Source organism: Erinaceus europaeus, chromosome 8 (genome assembly GCF_950295315.1).
Source record: "Erinaceus europaeus chromosome 8, mEriEur2.1, whole genome shotgun sequence".
Lineage (NCBI taxonomy): Eukaryota > Metazoa > Chordata > Mammalia > Eulipotyphla > Erinaceidae > Erinaceus > Erinaceus europaeus.
This window is the reverse complement of record NC_080169.1, coordinates 106,383,274-106,404,383: the sequence shown is the minus strand read 5'-3', so window position 1 is coordinate 106,404,383 and position 21,110 is coordinate 106,383,274. Positions and strand designations below refer to the sequence as shown.

The 21,110-nt window shown below is 39.6% G+C and overlaps 1 protein-coding gene across 2 annotated transcripts; it reads right to left on the bottom strand.

Annotated features, from left to right (window-relative positions):
* Nucleotides 1-291: 291 nt before the first annotated feature.
* LOC103116626 (aldo-keto reductase family 1 member B10-like) lies at nucleotides 292-20,819 on the bottom strand. 2 transcript variants are annotated; one of them, XM_060196609.1, is made up of 10 exons: nucleotides 20,662-20,819; nucleotides 16,516-16,683; nucleotides 14,851-14,967; nucleotides 13,868-13,945; nucleotides 9,840-9,962; nucleotides 8,947-9,053; nucleotides 8,312-8,393; nucleotides 6,133-6,216; nucleotides 4,880-4,962; nucleotides 292-718 (listed from the first exon to the last, which is right to left on the bottom strand). In XM_060196609.1, the coding sequence occupies exons 1-10, from the start codon at nucleotides 20,725-20,727 to the stop codon at nucleotides 676-678; spliced, it is 951 nt and encodes a 316-aa protein (XP_060052592.1). In that variant the 5' UTR covers nucleotides 20,728-20,819; the 3' UTR covers nucleotides 292-675. The 2 variants fall into 2 exon arrangements, with proteins under 2 accessions (XP_060052592.1, XP_060052593.1); XM_060196610.1 differs by lacking the exon at nucleotides 6,133-6,216.
* Between the last annotated feature and the right edge of the window lie 291 nt (nucleotides 20,820-21,110).

Below are 21,110 nucleotides of genomic sequence, written 5' to 3'. Positions count from 1 at the left end.
AAATTATATAAAACAAGAATGAGAAAGAGGAGTATGGCATGGTCCTACTCATAAACAGAAATGACAAGGAAGAATACATAGGGAAAAACAAATTAGATTTTGACTGAGTTTGGAATATCTCACCAAAGTAAAAAGAACTCCCGATGGTGGGAGAGAGTAGATTTTTAACTTCACTTATAGGGGGGTGGGTACACAGACCTTTTGTGGCGGGAATGATGTTAGTATACACTCCTTTTAACTTAATCTTATAAGTCACTATATAATCAATATGTGAGGGAAAAGTTAGATTGACACTGTCAAAATTTTTATTTATTTCCAATGTAGATTACCAGTCCCAGAGGTAGTAAATGAAGAGCTCAATTATCTCATATGCAAAAGCATTTCAGATTGGTATTGGTGCAAAGTAAACTCTTTGTATATGCAGATTGTATTTCTTCCATCTTCATTGTTAGCAGATATTTTCCAAAGCCGGATCAAAGTAAAAAATATAATAGTTTTCTTATTTATGTTCGATTTCCCTGTGATAATTTGCTTCTGGCTGAGCATACCAATGTAAATCTAACACTGCTTATAGACTCTCTAATTTCAGGTGAGCTTGGCCAATAAGGATTCTGCTGGAAAGAGTATCACTTCAATCAAGACAAGTGCAGGGTAATTATATCCAGAGATTTAGTTTCAGATTTCTTCATGGAAGGGATAATCCCTCAAATGAGAAAACCTGTAAATGAAAAAAAAAAGCAGAAGGAAGAATATGTGAATATTTCATTCTGGGTGAACAAGCATTCTCCTCTGAAGTGTGTTTCCTAGGAGGAGAAGAAGAAAGAAAAAAAAGAAGTATAAATGTTCCTATGGAGTGGTGGATTGGTGGTGGAAACCACTGAGCCTAATTCTGGTGGCAGTAAAAATGACAAAAATAGTAAGTGAAAGAAAAGAGATTTGAAGTATTTTATATTCCCTATTTCACATCTAAATAATCACTACCTTTTGAATTTCTAACAAAAGTATGTGATTATAACAGTGAGGAAGGTTGGTACATGATTCTTGCAGTGAGCGGGATGAGTTTGTAATATCATGAACTAAAATGAAGCTTAAGATGATGAAAGCCTATTTATAATGGAAGAAATCAATGCTAATTGAAATTAATAAGGAGGTGATAGACAAATTCCAGATGGCCTCACTCATGTGTAGTATAAAAATAACCAAAACACACTTTCAAACTAAATAATGATAAGAACTGTACTGATTTTATGCCTTCTAAGACTATGGTGGGTATTGAAGAGAATGAAGAAGGGAGTAGATGCAATGACGTAACATGTCTTTGACATAATGACATTGAACATTAGTGTTGATGGTGGTGAGCACACACACGCACATGCATGCATGTGAAATCATGCTTCTCAAATTTTATAATACTGCAAGCCACTGTTAAATAAGTTTACTAAATAAATGAAAATTATCTCTTTCAGAGCACTGAGACCTGCAAATGAATTTGGAGAGTCCAACTTTCCTCTTACAATCATGCCATGTAGTTGATCGCAAGTGGATCAAGTCATTTAAATGCACACTTGTTACTACTGTCCTAATCAGTAGTCAGAGAAAAGACTAGTTATGGAATAGTACAAGTATGCAGAAAATACCTAGTTCTCATGTGAAGTCTGATTCCCATCAAGGGCACCTTTCTACACATTGCCACCTGCCCCCCTCCCTTCTTTAATTAAAGGCCATGGAGTACTGTGTGCAGTTAACCTTAAAACCATCAGCAAACATTTTGATTGCTCAGTTTCTTCCCTTTCCCCCTTGCTGCCCTAAAGTGCCTGAAATTTACCTCTGGAAAAATATACATTGTAATGCTTGTGACCAAACTTTGTATGGTAACCTTTTACTTGTGATCAGTCTGTTGGTCAAAATGTGACTATGCATTGTGTTGCTCTATGTTTGGATTAATGGGTACTAAAACCTTCCCCCTGAGTTATGGACATATTTACCTGCTTTTTCTTTCAATAAGTGAATTGTCCCACAGGCTTTCCTTGAGTAGACTACCCTATCTCTCTGAACACTTTGCCCTTGGCACAAGGAGCTATCCCAGGACCCCCGGGTGGCCGCTATGATCTCTGTCTCCACAACTGCTGGGGGAGGCTGGTGGCACCCAGAGTGGCCAGCCCCACAGTCTCTCTCTCCTTCTCTCCTCCACTCCCTCCCTCCCTATCTCTCATTTAGAAGCCAGGGATTCACATATGCACCGTCCATTAATTCTGTATTTTCTTTTTTTACATTCCAATAGTGAGACAGGGAGAGACATCATCTCTCCAGAGCTTCCCTTGGTGCATTGATACTCCCATGTGGTTCCAGAACTCAAAATAGGCATGTTGCACATGGCAAGGCAGGCACCTTACCCAGTGAGTTATTCCTCTGGCTTCTCATGGCTCATATCTGAAAGGCTAAAGTAATAAAATGTTTTACTAGACTTCTCTTGATACCAAATTTTTAAGAAAATAAGATGTCTCATATTGTGGGGCTATGTGTAAGCTTGGTAGAGCTTAGGGAAAACTCCCCCCATCCTTGGATGGAGGTCTGGGAAAGACACCCCCTTGTTAGCCTCTCTCACAGAGATGAGCAAAGAGGAAAACAGTCTCTCAGACTCAGTTTCCCTTATCAGACTCCCAAGACCACAGAAACCTCACTGCTTCTCCCACTAACTGCAGGCCACATGGCTGCCTGCTTTCAGGTTCATTCAAAGTTCACATAGTGACCCCCCAGAGTTCACACAACCACCTCACTTTTGATCACTAAAGAGAACATACTCCATCAGATAACACCCTGACATCAGTCAGTGAAAGTCCAAACTCTATTTCATTATGGCCTTTGATATCTATCAAGCCTTGTTTATCTTCTCTCTCAGACTGCTAGCTTAACCCCTATGTTTCTCTCAAATAGCTTTGGATAATTAGTTGCTTGCATCATGTAGAATAATTGTCTTGACCTTTATGTATCTGCATCAATTCTTGTCATAGTAGCCCCCTACCATAGGGGCAAGCTGACCTTTAAGAAACCTGTAATTTCTGACATATTTGAAAAATGTTCTTTGTTTGGTTCTCTATTTAAACTCATGTCCACCTGCCATAAATGAGAGTATTCCAATTCTTCCCAGTGTCTCTTGCCTATTTCGTTGAGTCCCTTTAACTAGTGAGAGAGAACTGGTAAGCTTACCTTCCTTGCTGAGAGTCACCCTGCGGGAGTGACAGCATCATATCTCAAAGGTTAATATGTCTCAATTATTCACTTTTTATATTCTCACTGCACTGGTTATTTTATCTCTGTGACCAAAGTTTTTTTTTTTTTTTGGAAAACATTCTTCCTACTTGGGACTATTTTTGAACTTTCTATCTAGTGATAGAGGAATGTGCATTATTGACTTAGCACTTTGACAAGTAATTGCCTTGCAGTATTACAACATTTCACTGTTTTGCTGGTGCTCAAATATCAAGTTTGGATATCTGGGTCTACAAAATTAGGAAAGTCAACTGGCCAGATGGTAAGTATCCCTTCCAGAGCTTGCCCACAAATATAACTTCTGTCTCCTAAACTGCAGATCTACTCCCTATTGGGATTCAGACATTTCCACATTTTGAAGCAGTAGTAGGCATGAAATGCACCTAGATACTGCTTCTTCTGACCCACACTAAAAGTTTAATGCTAACACCCACGTTAACCTATATTCTTTAGTCAATTTTTCTGTACTGTATATAACAGAGCATGGCACATATAATTTGAGATTATTTCATCATTCTTCAAAAGTGAAGGACAGGAAAGGAAAAGATAGACTAGAATAAGATAGGAAAGGATAAGATAGGATTGGATGGGATGGGATGGGATGGGATGGGATGGGATGGGATGGGATGGGATGGGATGGGATGGGATGGGATGGAATGGGATGGGATGGGATAGGATGGCATGAGATGAGATAGGGTATGGTAGGATAGGATAGGATAGTTTGAAGACTTGTCTTCTGACAAGTTTTCTGTCAGTTGTAAGATCTAGTTTTACTTGTCATTTATTTTGAGTTTCTCCCCATACTTCCTTGATAAAATTTAAACTTGTGAAGGCAGAAACTAGTCTCATATGCTTCCCAATGGTATAGAAAGTGCTTGGTACATAGTAGATGCTCAATAAAAATTCACTGAGTGAGTAAATCAATTTTCCTCCCTTAAGACTATATATACTCTATAATCATAGTTTTAATCAATAAGGAGAAATCAATACTGCCTTTTTTCATAATGACTCCCAGGCACTACAATGTTAACTTTTATAGGTTTTTTTGTTTGTTTGTTTGCTTGTTTTGTGCCAAAGCTCTGTTCAGTAGTGGCTGGATTGTGGTGGTGGGGATTAAATCTGGGACATCAGAACCTCAAACATGAAAGAATTTTGCATAACCACTGTGCTATCTCCCTAGCCCTACAATGTTAACATTTTTTAAAAAATTATGTTTATTTATTTTCCCTTCTGTTGCACTTCTGTTTTTTATTGTTGTTTGTTGTTGTTGTTGTTATTGATGTCATCATTGTTGGATAGGACAGAGAGAAATGGAGAGAGGAGGGGAAATTAGAGAGGGGGAGAGAGAAAGATAGACACCTGGAGAAATGCTTCACCGCCTGTGAACTAAGTCTCCTGCAGGTGGGGAGCCGAGGGATGCAATTGAGATCCTTATGCCAGTCCTTGTGCTTTGTGCCATGTGCACTTAACCTACTGCTCTACCACCCGACTCCCCAATGTTAACATTTAAAACTATCAGAAAACTATTTTGAAATAAGATAAAGTCCCCAAACCTTAAGTATTCCTTGTTACCCAAGAGTACTACACAAAACAACCCAGTGTCACTTACAATTTTAACTTGTAGGCCCTCCAGTTTATGTTGAAGCTTGAAAGAGTCTCCATCTCCTCATCACTCAGTTTAAAGTCGAAGACCTGGAAAGGCAAGAATTCCAAGCATCATTGGCCAGTCCTTTCCTGGGATGATGTGAGACAGCAAGCCATTCTGTCTGATAGAATTTTTGCATCCAGGCACTAATTGACACAGAAATTTCCCCCCCATAATTGACATCATAACACCTGGACTCGAACTCAGACCATAAACAAAGATTGCTATATATATATATAGCGAGAGAGAGAGAGAGAGAGAGAGAGAGGGCATTGATTCAAAAGGGATAACACCAGGAGTCATCAATTTCACATGTCATACTGACCATGCACCATGATGGTCTTAGGAGTTCTGTCAGAAAATCTATCTACCAGTACATAGCTTTTCCTTTCTGGGAACTGGGGTCTTTGAGACAGTGCAGTTTGCTTTATGGTTTGACCTGTAAACCAACTTCAGCCATAGGTCTTCTCAGTGTGGAAGCACAATTATGGTCAGAGCTAACAGGATGGTGTCTCAACACCCTTAATCTATGAGCCAATGACTTACTTCAGTTCTATTCCAGTGAACTTCCAGGTTTGAGAGATAAGGATGGTGAAGGGAGACATAAGATAATGTAATATGTAATAACCTTCCACTGAGAACTGAGTAAACAAAAACCAGTCACATGAGTATGTATTTTGTATCTGCTGCTGACCATGGCCAATAGATAACCTTAGTCTAACTCTCTAGACCTTTGGATTCTAGACCTTTGGATCTGGAGAGCTATTGTTGCTGTTTGGGGAGGTGATCAGCGAGCAGCTACCCTGATATACTACCTTCTGCTGGGAAGCTCCCAGTTGCAGGTCTGAGGGGGCTGTGTGAAAAAGATGCATATATGAGGGGGAGCTGACCAAGAGGAGCTAAATAGAATGAGACAAGGAAGTTAACCTGCTACTGAACAGGGACTGAGCAGAGGAGCTAAGCTGAACTGAATCCCAGCAGAATAATGGTATGTGTCTCTGCTTGCCTTACTGTCCAGTATCTCCTATGGTTCAGCTCCCACTGTCTCTGTGTCCCTGCTCAGAAGGAACAGATTGCATCCCCCACACAACAAATGGAGAGACATAACAGGTGGGAAAGGTGTGGAACCCACATACTATACAAGGTCCCAGGAAGCAATCCAGCTAAAACACTGCTCCTATCCCAGCTCTATTAAGGGTCAACCAGCAGAACCTTACATTAAAATTCTCGATGATGCGTGCTGGAGTCACTGACTTGGGGATGCAGACAACATTCCTCTGGATATGGAATCGAATCAGGACCTGTGTAGAAGGATCAGAAGGGGGAGAAGGAAAAAGAGGTGGAGAAGCAGGAGGGGGAAGAGAAGGAGAAGCAGGAGGGGGATGAGGAGGAGGAGCAGGAAGAGCAGGAGAAGGAGCAGGAGGAGGAAAAGAAGAAGATGATGACAAAAGGATCATCATGTTTCTACTCATTTGCAACCACCCATTCCTCAGCTAAAATCGAAAAGAACTCAGTCTTATGTGTTATAAAAGTTAGCAACTGAGGGGATATCCTGAGGGTGCTCCTTCCTGAGCAAGTGCTCTCTGGGTAGAAGAGAACTCGACTGGAACCAACCTAGGCTGCTGTGTGGAAGAGGGATCAGGAACTTGTGCCAAGCTAGCATCGCAGGAGATAGACTCTGAGACTCTTGGAGCCAGAAGGCAATCCCAAGTGTGTTAAAACAGAGAGAAGCTATATATATAATCGACAAGTAGGGTGGAAACAGGATGGGACGTAGAGAGGGTGGGGTGAAAAGAGAGTGGTAGAAATCTGGGTGTGACTAGGAGAGGGGGTGAAGCAATAAGAGAGTATGAACCAGTGGGGATTAAACCAATGCCCTATAGGCAGGGCGGTTCCCAGGTAACAGTGGTTATGTAAATAGACTGCAGAGTTAAGCAGGGGAAAGCTGGCATACTGCCCAACAAGCAACTGCCCACCTAATGGTATGACACTTGCCAGGTTTTGGTTTGGGTATGCTCTTAATTGTTATAATAACCTTGTTATTTATTTATTTAATATTAGAGAGAGAGAGAGAGAGAGAGAGAGAGAGATTGAGAGAGAATGACCCAGAGAAGTTCTGCATATTCTGTTGCAAGGTGTGAGTTTAGGTCAAATTGCTGAACTACATTCCATATCAGATCTTTTCTATTTATAAAAATAAGGAGAGTCGAGACTTCAGGCAATATAGTTAAATAGAAGAAGCCTGTATTTACCATCAAACAGCAAATCTAAAACAAATAGGCAAACAATTTGTTCCAAACGATCCAGAAACTTGTATGAACAATGTTTGCACAGCAAAGGACAAAAATACAGTATCCAGGCAGAGAAGAGGAAGAAACATTGCTCATGACAGGAAAGTTACTTTACAGAGCAGCAGTCTAGTACCACTGGGAAGATTTCTAAAGAAGTTTGTACAAAATCCCAGCAACCCTGATCCCACAATCTTATATTTGCAATCCAATGCAGAAGTGGGGATAGGAAATTATAGATTATAGGACGTACATTCTGTGGATGTCCCTGGCAGGAATGATTTTGCCTCCAGAATATAATTTATTGTATTTCAATTTCTGACAACAGCAAAAGAAACACAAGTCAAAGTATTAGAATATCAGCAAGGTCCCACATGAAATGCTACAGGTTCATCAGGAGTAGCAGGATATATTCCAAGTGCTGAATGATCTCCATCTAATGAAACTCTACCTCTATAGTCTGTCATGCAGATTTGAAGGAATGACAACTTCACAGACAAACAGGAATTGATGAAATTCATCACAAACAAACTTTTCCCTATAAGAAATACTAAAGGGACTTCAGCAAATGAAAATGACACCCCACTCAATAATATGAAGATGCCTTAATCACTTCATACCTTCATAATATGAAAATAGATGCTTTTATGCCAATAAATAAATATCATGATACATTTCTAATTTTCCATGGAAATTAATTGTTCTCACAAGATCACTTTTACTGGTTTATTGGCAATAATTTTATGACTAATACAATTACTAACCAGTTGTTTAAAAATAAATAAAATTAAAGAGATGGATTTGGACCATGTTTGGAGTCATAGAATTCATGAGCAGTAGAACTGAAACTAAGTCAGCATCCTTCTACTGAAAAAGTTACTCACACCACTGGGCTATGGTTCTCCACCAAAAGCTATCTTTGTTTCAGAGATAACTATTAGTTTTTAGATGTTCACAGATATTTTTTAAGGAAGGGCATTATGAGGTTCTTTGTCCCTTTTCTTTCTTTTCAAAGAGTTAAGGAAGATAAACATAAGGACCAAAACACAAGACTGATATGCTGGGGGAGGGAAGGAAGCAGCCATCCAACCAAATGCACACTTTATACCTGGGCTACAGTTTTGTTGTGCTTTTGAGCAATTGCCTTTATGTTGGGATCTTCCAGTAGGACAGGATCGTCTGGTGATGGCCTAGGGGCAATAAAACAGATGATGTGTTTAGTGGCCATAAGAACCACATGTAACTATTTCTCTAAGATGATGGTACCAATGTGAATCATTACTTTTCACGTGATAGACAAAGGAAGAGCATCTAGAAGCTTTGTATCTGCTTATGATACATGAGCTCGAAAGCCTCAATATTTTGTAAAGTTCCCACATTGTAGATAGAGCAGAAGTATTCTGATCATGTTTTCTTTAAGAATATTCATTTTATGCATTTCATGAGAGATAGAGGAAGGAAAGGAAATAAAGAGAGACAGGAGCATCAATGTGGTGCATATGGTTACAAGGATTGTTCTAAGCATCTTCTGTTTGCATGTCTCAAGCTTTAGCTCTGTGCTACCTTTTGGGAACACCATGTTTTTATTTGAAGTCTATTTTCTGCTCACTGTTTACAATGCACTATGAACTTTGACTTTCACACATTTTTTCCCTTTCCAAATGGATTATAGACTTAGAAGAATATTAACCAACATAATATTTATATTTCATTGTTAAGAGAACCATCCCTCAGAAATCTCACCAAATTCTATCTGTAGATCCGAGAGGAGAGTAGGCAGTGATGGCAATACCATTGGAGTGGCAGTACTGGATCAGTTTCTTCTGTGGCAAGTATGGGTGACACTCAATCTACAAAGATAAACAATACCTGTAACTAGGGAAATCCTTTGTCTTTTTTACAAACACCACCCAAAAAAGATCTTCATACACCAAAGACCATCAAGCAAAGACTGAACATCACACAGCTATAGGCTTGAAGAAACAGTCACCCATATCTATTTCACAACTCCCACAATTTTATTTTTTAAATAGAAGTCAGGTGATGGCACACCTGGCTAAGCAGTCATTACACTGTGAAAGAATGCATGTTCAAACCCCTTGTCCCCACCTGCAGGAGGGAAGCTTCATGAGTGTTGAGGCAGTAATGCAGGTGTCTCTCTCTCTCTTTCTCTGTCTCTCTTTCTGCTCTTATTGGCTCTTCAATAATAAATAAATATTTTTAAAGTTAAAAAAAGAATTAAAAAGTTTTTTTAGCTAAAGACATAAAGAGGGAGATAGATATAGATAGGTAGATAGATAGATGATAGATAGATGATAGATAGATAGATAGATAGATAGATAGATAGATAGATGGTAGTTAGATGATAGAGAGGTGGGCGGGGGGGAGGGAGGGAGAGAGAGAGGACTTAGAGAAACCACAGCACTGAAGCTTCCTTCAATGCAGTGAGGGCCTGGCCTGAACCTGGGCGACACACATGGCAATGCAGCACACTGGCCAAGTGAGCAATTGCTCTGGCTCCTCAAAATATCCTGGTCATGACTCCTGAGGTGAGATTCAGTAGTGCACATGAAACTTATTTCCAAATATTTGAGAAGTAGTAGGGCATCATTACTCATGGCTTAGCCGAATATTACCTGGTTAACTACTGGCTTGTGTTTCAGCCCTGGTTTGTTCAACAGTCTTTCAATCTGGAGGTGGTTGAAGTTGGAGACCCCAATAGCTTTCACCAACCCCTCATCCACCAGTTTCTCCATGGCCTGTCAGAGAAAGGAACAAGGTGGAATGTTCTAAAGAAATTGCATATACTGTAGCTTGGATCTGATTTTTCAGGGGCAGGAGACATTAGTAAATAACCCAGGACAGTAGTACTAGCTAAAAGGGAGTTCTAATACAAATAGACGTTCCCAGTTAATTCAAAATAAGCACAGAAGATGTTTTTATACACTTTCAGCTATTTCACCTGAACCTAAGTGATCTAAGCTCCCTTCTTTTAAAAAAAAATTTTCTACTGGGGGGATTAATGGCTTACAGTTGACAGTAAATACAGTAGTAGTTGGTACATGTATAACATTTCTTAGTTTTATTTATTATTTACTTATTCCCTTTTGTTGCCCTTATTTTTTATTATTGAAGTTATTATTGTTGTTGTTACTGATGCCATTGCTGTTGCATAGGACAGAGAGAAATGGAGAGAGGAGGGGAAGACAGAGAGGAAGAGAGAAAGATAGACACCTGCAGACCTGCTTCACCACCTGTGAAGCGACCCCCCTGCAGCTGGGGACTGAGGGATTGGAACCAGGATCCTTATGCCTGTCCTTGCACTTGGCACCACATGTGCTTAGCCCACTGTGCTACGGCCTGACTCCCTCTTTTCTTAGTTTTCTGTATAACACCCTAATGCCCCTGCCCAGGTCCTCCTCCACCATCATGCTCCAAGACCTGACATCTCCCCCACCCCCACTCCAGTCCTTTACCTTGGTGCAGTACCCAAAACCCAGCCCAAGTTTTGCTTTGCATTTCCCCGTATCTCTTCTTATTTCTCAACTTCTGCCCATGAGTGTGATCACCCCATATTCATCATTCTCTTTTTGGCTAATCTCACTTATAAATATCAGTTTCCTCTCTTTTAAACTTTCTTGTAAAGAGACTGCACCATGTGTAGACAAGTTCATGTCTCTGAGTCTGCGTTACTCTTTTCCATAGTAAGCAAGGTTTGCTTTGTAGGAGTATTCAGTGCATTAGTGAATGTGAAGCAGATTGAGTCAAGAGACTGGATGCACATGAAATTTAGTTATTATTCACTTATCTAACCATGCTCCCATGAGCAGAAATATGTTGAGTCCAAGGAAAGGCACGTTTTATTGAATTTTAGCTTATAAGTGATTTTTTAAGAATTTGATAAAGGGTATCATGTGTTAGTAACCCCAAACATAGCTTGTGTTCATCAGTCTCTACAGCTTCAGTTTCTATTCAGGAATTTTCTGCATCCAGAGACAAATTATGTACTTTCATTTTCTTAGAAACTAACATAAGTACTAGGGGCCCTTTTTAGAGAAAATCAACTATGAAATTTGGGTCAACAGAGATTTAGCCTTTAGATTGAGATCTCTTGTTAATCAGCGCGATCAGAGGAAGAGGAAACAAGGTCTTTGAAGAGGCTATGAGGTAGAGTTTGAAGTAGAACTCAAAAAATAACCTGGATCTTGGAGAAGAGATTTAGTTCAAAGTAAGTGAGAAAGGAGGGCCAGTGTAAATACTATGAGACAGAGATAAGGGTGAAGTATTGAGGGACCCTTTACCTAGCTGTTCTTAAATTTAGCCAACCTTTCAGTCACCTGAGAGTTTTAGAGTACACTGGTGTTCAGGATTGACTCTCAGGGCTTCTTGTTTAATTTTTCTGGATGTAGCTTCAGCAGTGGTAAAAGATAAAGCAAGCAAACGACAACAAAACAACTCTGCAGATGACCACAGTATAAATTCAATATTGAGAATCAATAGTGTAGACAGTATAGGTCTCAAACTGGGCAAAAAATGCAGCATTCATTAGGGGAGAAGAGATTGAAATGGGAAAGGAAAATATGAAATGCCACAGATGAGCTATAGCTTGGTATATGATGCATCCTGATGTCTTTATATTTGAATTCAATGCAAAACCCGAGTCTGTTAAAAGCTTAGTCTATGCTGTAGACCTTGCCATTCTTCCATTGTGAGGAATATTCATTCAGTTGACCTCAGGCACACAGACCACTAAATTTCTCATTAAAAAATTGTTCTGAACATTTATTTCTAGTAGATGTTCTTTCATGACAATAAAATTAAAGTTATGAATAACTTCCCCCCTTAGTTTTGTCTACTCACTATGGATAGAGGGTTTCCCATGAAAGAGGGAGAAAGAGACAAAGACAGACATGCACAGAAACCATTCCTCTAAAATAGATTTCCTAACTTCTTCCAAAATGAAGACCCCAAATCTCATCTGTTATAGTCTTCCCTTTAGGTTCCTCATTATTAAGCAATTTGTTCTGCTTTATACCTTAATGTTTTTCAACCACCCAGTTGCAGCTGCTACCATGATGCCTACCTGACTTGTGTGGGCAGACGGCCTTACCAGTGAGTCCTGGCACCACACCCCTCCAACGCCTTACTCCACTAGGGAAAGACAGTCTGGAAGAGGCTGGGTGTATGGATAAACCTGTCAACTCCCATGTCTAGCAGAGAAGCAATTACAGAAGACAGACATCCCACCTTCATCTCTCCATAAAAATCTTTGGTCCATATTTCCAGAGGGATAAAGAATGGAGTAACTTCCAATTGAGGGGATACAGAACTCTTGTATGAAATTGTACACCATCTTACCCTATAATCTTGTCAATCATTATTAAATCACTGGAGAAAAGAAAAGAATATAAAAGAAAAGAGAAGAACAAAGAAAAGAAAAGAAACTGTTCTAGCATATGTTTTTTCAGAGAGAGAACCCAAAAGTTTAGGTTTACATGTCCTGTGCATTACTAGCTGAGATATTTCTCTGGCCATTCAACATTCATTTTATGGCTACAACTTGGTAAGTAGTAAAGAGAAAGAGATACATTTTCTTGACAGTTCTGTCTTACATTTATTTTAGTTAGTGTATCAAAGAAATATTAAAAATGGGCCTGGGTAGTGGCATACGTAGTTAAATGTACACATTACCATGCACAAGGACCTGGGTGCGAGGCCCTGATCCCCACCTGCAGGGGAAAAGCTTCACAAGCAATGAAGCAGGTCTGCAGGTGTTTACCTTGCTCTCTCTCCCTGTCTCCCTCTTCCATCTCAATCTGTCCTATCTAAAAATGAAGCATTTCTGAGTAATAAAGAATTTACAGAAATGAGGGCTGGGTGGTGGCGCACCTGGTTGAGCGCACATGTTATAATGCACAAGGACCCAGATTCGAGCTCCCGGTCCCCAACTGCAGGGAGAAAGCTTTGCAAGTGGTGAAGCAGGGCTGCAGGTGTCTCTGTGTCACTCACCCTCATTATTTCCTCCTTCCCTCTGAATTTCTGTCTGATTCTATCCAATAAATAAATTAAGATAGTAAAAAAACTTTTAAAAAAGCACTTAAAAAATGGCAGGGGGAAGATAACATAATGGTTATGCAAAGAGACTCTTGTGCCTGAGGCTCCAAGTCCCAAGTTCAATTCCCCAGACTACCGTAAGCCAGAGCTGAGCAGTTCTCTGGTTAAAAAAAAAAAAAAAAGAATTTACAAAACTACACTCCTATGATCTTTTAATCCACTATTAGTTAAATATTTCAGGAGAAAAAAGATTAAATATTTCAAGTTCCTTCACTTCCTAGGATTTTAGAGGGGTATAGGTATATTTCTTGGGGGCGGTAATAGTGTCATGTCACATTTTGAAAAGATGACAAATAGTACTTCTAAAAGTTCTATAGTAGTTCTATAAAGCATCTGTTTCTTAAAACAAATGTAAAACTTTGTCAAAACAAAGGTAACATTATATTAGACACAAAACTTGAAGAGATTAGGAAGAATCTTAACTAATAAGGACACTTTTATGATTCAACTCAGTAGCATCAAGCATATGGGCTCTTTTATGCTCGTATAGAATTCTTTGAAAGACCAAGGGGTGGTTTTTACTCACAGCACAGTTAGAAGAGGAACATACCTCCCAGATATCCATAAATGTTTCTTTACTGGAGCTTAGATTGCTTTCTTCATTCAGAGGATGAATGTTATCCATATACTGTCAGTGTAGAACAAACAAAGTGCAAGGTACAAAAACATTTGGTTCTCCCCTAAGAGACTTCAGGATCCTAACTCACAATAAACATACATGTGTGCATCCCCCCCACACACCCCCAAAATCTGGAGTTCAAATTGGACAAAATTGAGTTTAAATAAAAATCTCTAAGTCAATCTTGTATGTCTATAACTTGTTGAATTAGAAATGGTTTGGCTTCTGTTAAAATGCATTTTAACACATTGCAAAAGTCACTGCTATCAGGAAGGACATGACTTCACTTAGTTTATTTCAACTTCAACATAACCAAACAAAATGTAGCTTCAAAAAAAAGTGTTCTTTGGGGAAATGCATTAGCCAACTTTTATTTTTGCGACATCAGAAGCTAGGGTAGCACAACGTCATCAATGAATTAGTTCATCAAACAGGAAGCCACAACCCTCCTGGCAGGAACAGCATTCTGGGCACCTTTGCTCTTCTTCCATGAAGACTGACTATTTTTAACCATTCCTGAGCTTTCTTCTAAAATGGTGCACCAGGTTATGACTTAGTCAGTGAGAGGGTTGAATCTTTCCTGAAATATCATTATGTAAGACCACCTCTGAGAGAAGATCCCTTAGGACAGAATAAAGATAAGATTGAAGTGGACCTTGCACCTTGCCTTGGATACCAGGCATCATGGGAGACTCAGAATGTTCTGGGAAAAAAAACAAAACAAAACTAGGATTATGGCCTTCTCAATTAAGAACAGATAGGTTCTTTTTGCTCTGGCACGTCATCTTGTGTAATAGAGGTTATTACTCAATGAAGGACCTTGGACTATATGCTCCCTAGCCTCCAACATTGACACAGATGTTGCTTTTCAATACCTACTTGTGAAGAGCTGAGGGGAGTGGAGGAACTCAAACCTGGATTCCACAGGGCCAGTGAATAAGATAGAGATCCAGATAGTCCAGTTGTAAATTCTCGAGGCTCTTCTGAAACCCTTTCCTCACTAAGGGTTTCTCAAAGAAAGTGATCCACAACTGCAATGCACAACAGTGAGACTTCAATACTGGTTAAGGGAAGACCTGCATCGTCCCTGATTGTTTTCTTTTCCTAGATAACAAGGGAAATCGCTGATCATCGGTGAGGGTAACAGAACCAGGTGGGCAACAATCCTTATGTCCCTGAAGTTATTTTTCAATTCCCCCGGTGTTCCATATGATTCTCCTACGTTTGCGTTTCACTGGACACAATATACACATGCTCTTCCCAATCAGATGTAGACTTCCCATGGGCTTTTAGTCTAATTTTGAAATTTTAGTCAATTTTTTTAAAAAACATTTTTTATTATCTTTATTTACTGGCTAGAGACAGCCATAAATTGAGAGGGAAAGAGGTGATAGAGAGGGAGAGAGACAGAGAGACACCTGCAACACTGCTTCACCACTCATGAAGCTGTCCCCTTGCAGGTGGGGACTGGGGGCTTGAACCCAGGTCCTTATTCACTGTAATGTGTGCACTCAACCAGGTGTGCCACCACCCAGCCCCTTTAGTCAATTTTATAACATAAAAAAGCCCACTCTGTTCTAAAATTTATTTTATATTGTTTATTATTGGATAGATACAGAGAGAAATTAAGAGGGGAGGAGAGAGATAGATGATATATAGATAGATAGATAGACAGATAGATAGAGGGAAACACCTACAGCTCTAGTTCACCACTTGTGAAGTTTTCCTCCCACAGGTGGGGACCAGGGGTCTGAACCCAGGTCATTGTGCACTTAACCAGCTACAATGGGCTTCTCTTTGACTCTTATATTTTCAAGGGATAAATCTATAAGGATTTGGACTCACCCTAGCAGACAATGAGCTCCTATACCCTCTGAGATCTGAGCAATTACAAATTGTATACACAGTGGTATACAAATCCAATGATTCTTAACTACCTCTGGCCCACTCAACCTCCTTTTCTTTTCTTTTTCATGTTCTTTATCCTTTCTTTTTAATAGAGAAAGGGAGATGTCTGCAGCACTGCTCCACTACTCATAAAACTTCCCTCCTGTGGGTGGGGACAGGAGCTTGAACTGGGTCCTCATCTATGGTGCCATGTGTGCTCCACTAGGGGAGCAACCTCTTGGATTCCCTGCTTTCTTTAACATAAAATTTATGACTTACTTTTCATGAGACTTAAATAAATAAAATTTATATGTGACAAGAAAATAATGCTCATACTGTTCTCCCATACATCCAGACTGGGAATTTGGTACACAGTCATTGAATCACAGTGCTGAACTGTAGGGCTCAGGATCTTTTTCTGATTAAATTTTATGCTCTGACTTTCATTAAGTTGGTAGATCCCACCAATTGGGAGCAGAGAGATCGAAAAGGCACTGTTGTGGATAAATGAACAATCACCGTTAGAGGAAAGCCAAGTAGATGGGTGTGTGGGATTACTATGCTAGTGTGCAACGGTGTTATTAAAGACAGTGAGGAGGAACTTTGAAAAGAGTTGGACAGAACTCTGGGTGTGAACTAAATACAAATATTTCCACCTGAAATTGCAATCTTTCCACCATGATAATATATACCTTGCTAACAATGAAGAGATCCTCCCTCTTTACAGCCTTCTCCTTAATCTTCTCTTGGATGGCTTCCCCCACCTCCTTCTCATTCTGATAGATATAGGCACAGTCAAAGTGACGATATCCTACATCAATGGCTATCTTCACAGCCTCTTTCAATTCTGCTGCAGTTGACTGAAAGAAAGAAAAATGCAAACATATCATGCATTCTTATTCCCAGGCCACTAATAAAGAGACCTGCTATACATCCCACTCTGTTGGTATGCTTTTAAATTCTGCTTCTAAGACCCCCTCTGTTTCATTGGTTTGGTCCCCCCTGCTTGGCACTGTGTTCTATTTACATAACCACTGTTAACTAAGCACCCCCCTGCCTCCAGGACATTGGTTTAATCCTCACTGGTTCTCACTTTTTCCTTCTCTCCACCCCCTAACCTACTTACATCCTCTTCGTACCTGACTCTTCCGCCTCAGGATATATAAGGATAAGATTGTGATTAGAGATAGCTTAGATTGCGCTGGGTTCCACATGAATAAAGACTGAACTGCATACCACTCAGCCATGAGTCCCTGGTCGTCTCTGTCTCCCACCCGTGAAGCTTAGCCCGGCACCACTCTCTCTGAATCAAGTTTCCAGAATTTGAAGGAAAACACACTTGAGAACTTTTTCAAAAGACAAGGAAGGATAGAAGATTGACTTTGTGATTATGACCTCATGTTTTAAACTAGATAAAGATCCATTGCCTTCTCATCCAAGTTAATCATCCAATCTTGGTCTTGAAATGCATGTGTTTGTGTGTGTGTGTGTGTGTGTGTGTGTGTGTGTGTGTGTGTGCACGCGCCCAGAAGATAGAGAGAGAGAGAGATAAATTGAGAAATTACTTCTAATATGTCTCTTTCTAGTGGCCAGACTGGAAACTAGATTTTAAAAGACCACATAGGACTTTTCAGAAGGAAAAGAATCATTATAGGCACAACCCAGGCTCACTACAAAATGAGTGTGTGGTCTAAACAGACAATTTAGTTTCTCTGAACTTTGTCTAAGTCAAGTAAACTATGTTATAACTTTATATCATCCTAGCCTTCAAAATATTTACAGTCATACTCCTTATCTTATTTTCTAAAATTGTGAAATAACATTTTGTGTTACTTTTTATTGCCACCAGTGTTATTTCTGAGGCTCAGTGCCTACATGACAAATCCACTGCTGTCTGTGGGTGTAGCAATTTCACCCCCCACTCCTGTAATTATTATTCTGTCAAGGATGAAAGAGAAGTCTTAATTACAGAGACTACATAAATAAAAGTTCATGAACTCAAGCCTACAGAAAATAAATTAGAGTAAAAGAATAAATAGAAACACCTTGTAATATTAGAGTTACTTGTATTGCCTGTAGAGAGAGTTCAGTACTGAGGGTTTACACTGCATTAATTAAAGTGCCTGGCTCAGTTCCCAGTAACCCCCCACCTCCAACAACAATAATAGTTTTATTTTCAAGTTTTGGCTAAAAGAAAATTGCAAAGACCACTTTATGTCTAAAGTATCCAAGCCAAGGTTTGAGAAAAGCAGGTGTTGCTGATGATTGTGGTGATGATTCTAATTCTTCTTCTTCTTATTATTATTATTACCACCAGGGTTATTACTGATGCTTGATATCAGCACTAAGAATCCAGCATCCCCTGACAGCCATTTTTTCCTTTTTTTTTTAAATTTTATTTGACAAGACAGAGAGAAATTGAGAGGAAAAGGGAGACAGAGATGGAGAAAGATAAACACCTGCAGACCTGCTTCACTACTTGTGAAGCATTCCCCTTGTAAGTGGGGAGCAGGGGCTCAAACTTGAGTCCTTCCACATGGTGATATGTATGCTTAACCAGGTTTGTCACTGCCTGACCCCTTAAAATATGTTTCAAATAGAAAACAATTGAAAGCAATCATGGGTGCCTTTTCTACTCTACACTCTCCTTTTCCTTGATAGTTAACATCCTAATTTTCAAATTATGACATCCACAATCCTTATTTTCTAAAATTGTGACATAATATTTTCTCTTATTTTTTATTGCCACCAAGGTTATTACTGAGGCTCAGTGCTTGCATAATAACTCAGCTGTTCTCTGTGGCCACTATCCCCTTTCTTTTTTATTTTCTTTCTTTCATCTGATAGGACAGAGCATTTGAGAGAGAAGGAGGAGATAGACAGACACCTGTAATGCTGCTTCACTGTTTGTGAAGCTTTTCTCCTATAGATGGGGACTGGGAATTTGAGCCTTAAGTCCTTGGACATGGTAACTGGTGTTCTCAATGTTGTGCACTCCTGCCTGGCCACTCATTTGTAAATTTTAAAGGTAAGGACATTCACAAGCATTTTGGAAGCAATTGTTTTCACATCCATATAAAGGACAAAACTGATTTGGAATAAAATAGGTCTGTTCCAGCAAAAGAAGTGGGTACTGAACTGACTTGTAATTCATCAGTTCATCTAGACTGACCAAGTGTATTCCTGAGATTGAGATAGTACTGAGATTAAGACAGAAGAAATGGGCGAGGGAAATTAAAAGAGATACTGGAGAGAAAAAGAATTTAAACTCAGTTTAGGAAAACTAGTAGGATGTTTAACTCATCCAGAAAAAAAGAGATAGAAAGAAAGAGAGAGAGAGATAAAGAAAGAAAGAAAGAAAGAAAGAAAGAAAGAAAGAAAGGAGGGAAGGAAGGAAGGGAGGGAGGGAGGGAGGAAGGAAGGAAGGAAGGAAGGAAGGAAGGAAGGAAGGAAGGAAGGAAGGAAGGGAGGGAGAAGTAGTAGTAAGACAGGGATGGAAAAACATTTTCAACTGACTAGAAATGTGGTCACCAAGTCCTGCAAGTCCCTTTCTTGCTTTTCCTAGCTGACATGAGAACACACAGGGAGACTTATTTAGCTCAACATATTTATCAGATTAAGCAGTCTGGAGATTAGTCTGGGCATTTTGCTGAAGTGCAGATTGCATCAGAGACCTGGAGAGGGCCTGAGCTTCTGAATTCTTAACATGCTTCCCTAGAAGTGTTGAATCTGTGGGTACACGTTTCACACAGGTAGAACTGTCTCAGGAGTCAGCAAATGCACAGTCTAAGTTCTGGGCAAAACAACAATAACATCAATAATAACTACAACAATAAAACAACAAGGGCAACAAAAGGGCATAGATAAATAAATAAAGGAACGGGTCTTAGTGCAGCAGGCTAAGTGCAGTTGGCACAAAGCAAAAGGGCCAGCATAAGGAATCCGGTTCAAGCCCCCGGCTCCCCACCTTCACTTACAATCAGTGAAGCAGGTCTGCAGGTGTCTTTCTCTCCTCCTCTCTCTCTTCCCCTCCTCTCTCCATTTCTCTCTATTATCCATCAGTGACGATATCAATAACAACAACAATAATAACTACAACAATAAAACAGCAAGGACAACACAAGGGAATAAATAAATAGATAAATAGTGAAAAAAGAAAGAAATAAATAAAAAGAAAGAAGCAATTGGCACTTGTTAGTGATTTGCTCACTGCTAGTGAAACCATATACACATAGAAAGGAAGGAAGAGAAGGAAAGAAAGGGAGAAAATTGAAGAAAAAAATTTACCTGAATCCTTTCCAAAGATTTACAATTTATAAATAGGGATAGCCTGAATTTATCCTGAGAAAAGAAAATAATCTGGGCCAAAATTTCAGGACTGAAAATTCATGAGCCCAGATCTTTCACAATTCTTCCTATTGACACAGAGGAGAAAATGTTCAAAAGTCTAAGAAGGGGGGTCTGGCAGTGGAGCAGTGTGTTAAGCGCATTTTGCTCAAAGGACTGGCAGAAGTATCCCGGTTCCAGTCCCCGGCTCCCTACCTGCAGGGGAGTCGCTTCACAGGCGGTGAAGCAGGTCTGCAGGTGTGTATCTTTCTCTCCCCCTCTCTGTCTTCCCCTCCTCTCTCCAGTTCTCTCTGTCCTATCCAACAATGAATAACATCAACAATGGCAATAATAATAACCACAGCGAGGCTACAACAACAAGGGCAACAAAAGGGGGAAAAATGGCCTCCAGGAGCGGTGGATTCATGGTGCAGGCACCGAGCCCAGCAATAACTCTGGAGGGAAAAAAAAACTCTAAGAGGAATCAGGTGTCCACATATTAGCATAGTTACCTTTGCAGTGCCCAGCCCCACAATGGGCATCTTGGCTTTGGTGCTGAGCTCCACATAAGTGGCCATGGTGTTTCCAGAAGCATTCTGAGCCAGTGGATAGACCTTCCTGAATTTATAACAACAGCAATGGATTCAGAAGGCGGAGCTAGGAGTGGTTGGAAGTAGGAACTGGAAAGTGGAGCTACAAGTAATAACTTTCTGTTCTAGTGTAAACAGGATACTTTTACAGGTTATATAAGAGTGATTATGTCAATCATTTCACAGATATTTTCTTTGTTAAACTTTTTTTGTCCTAATTAAACAACCAAAATATAAATGCATTATCAAATGATATTTTTCTCACAGAGGTAGTTTTTATATAGTCAAATGACATAGTACCAAAAGCAACCATGAGAAAACTTTTTTGTTTTTTTTTGAAATGTTCAAAATAAATTTTTACTGTTAACATT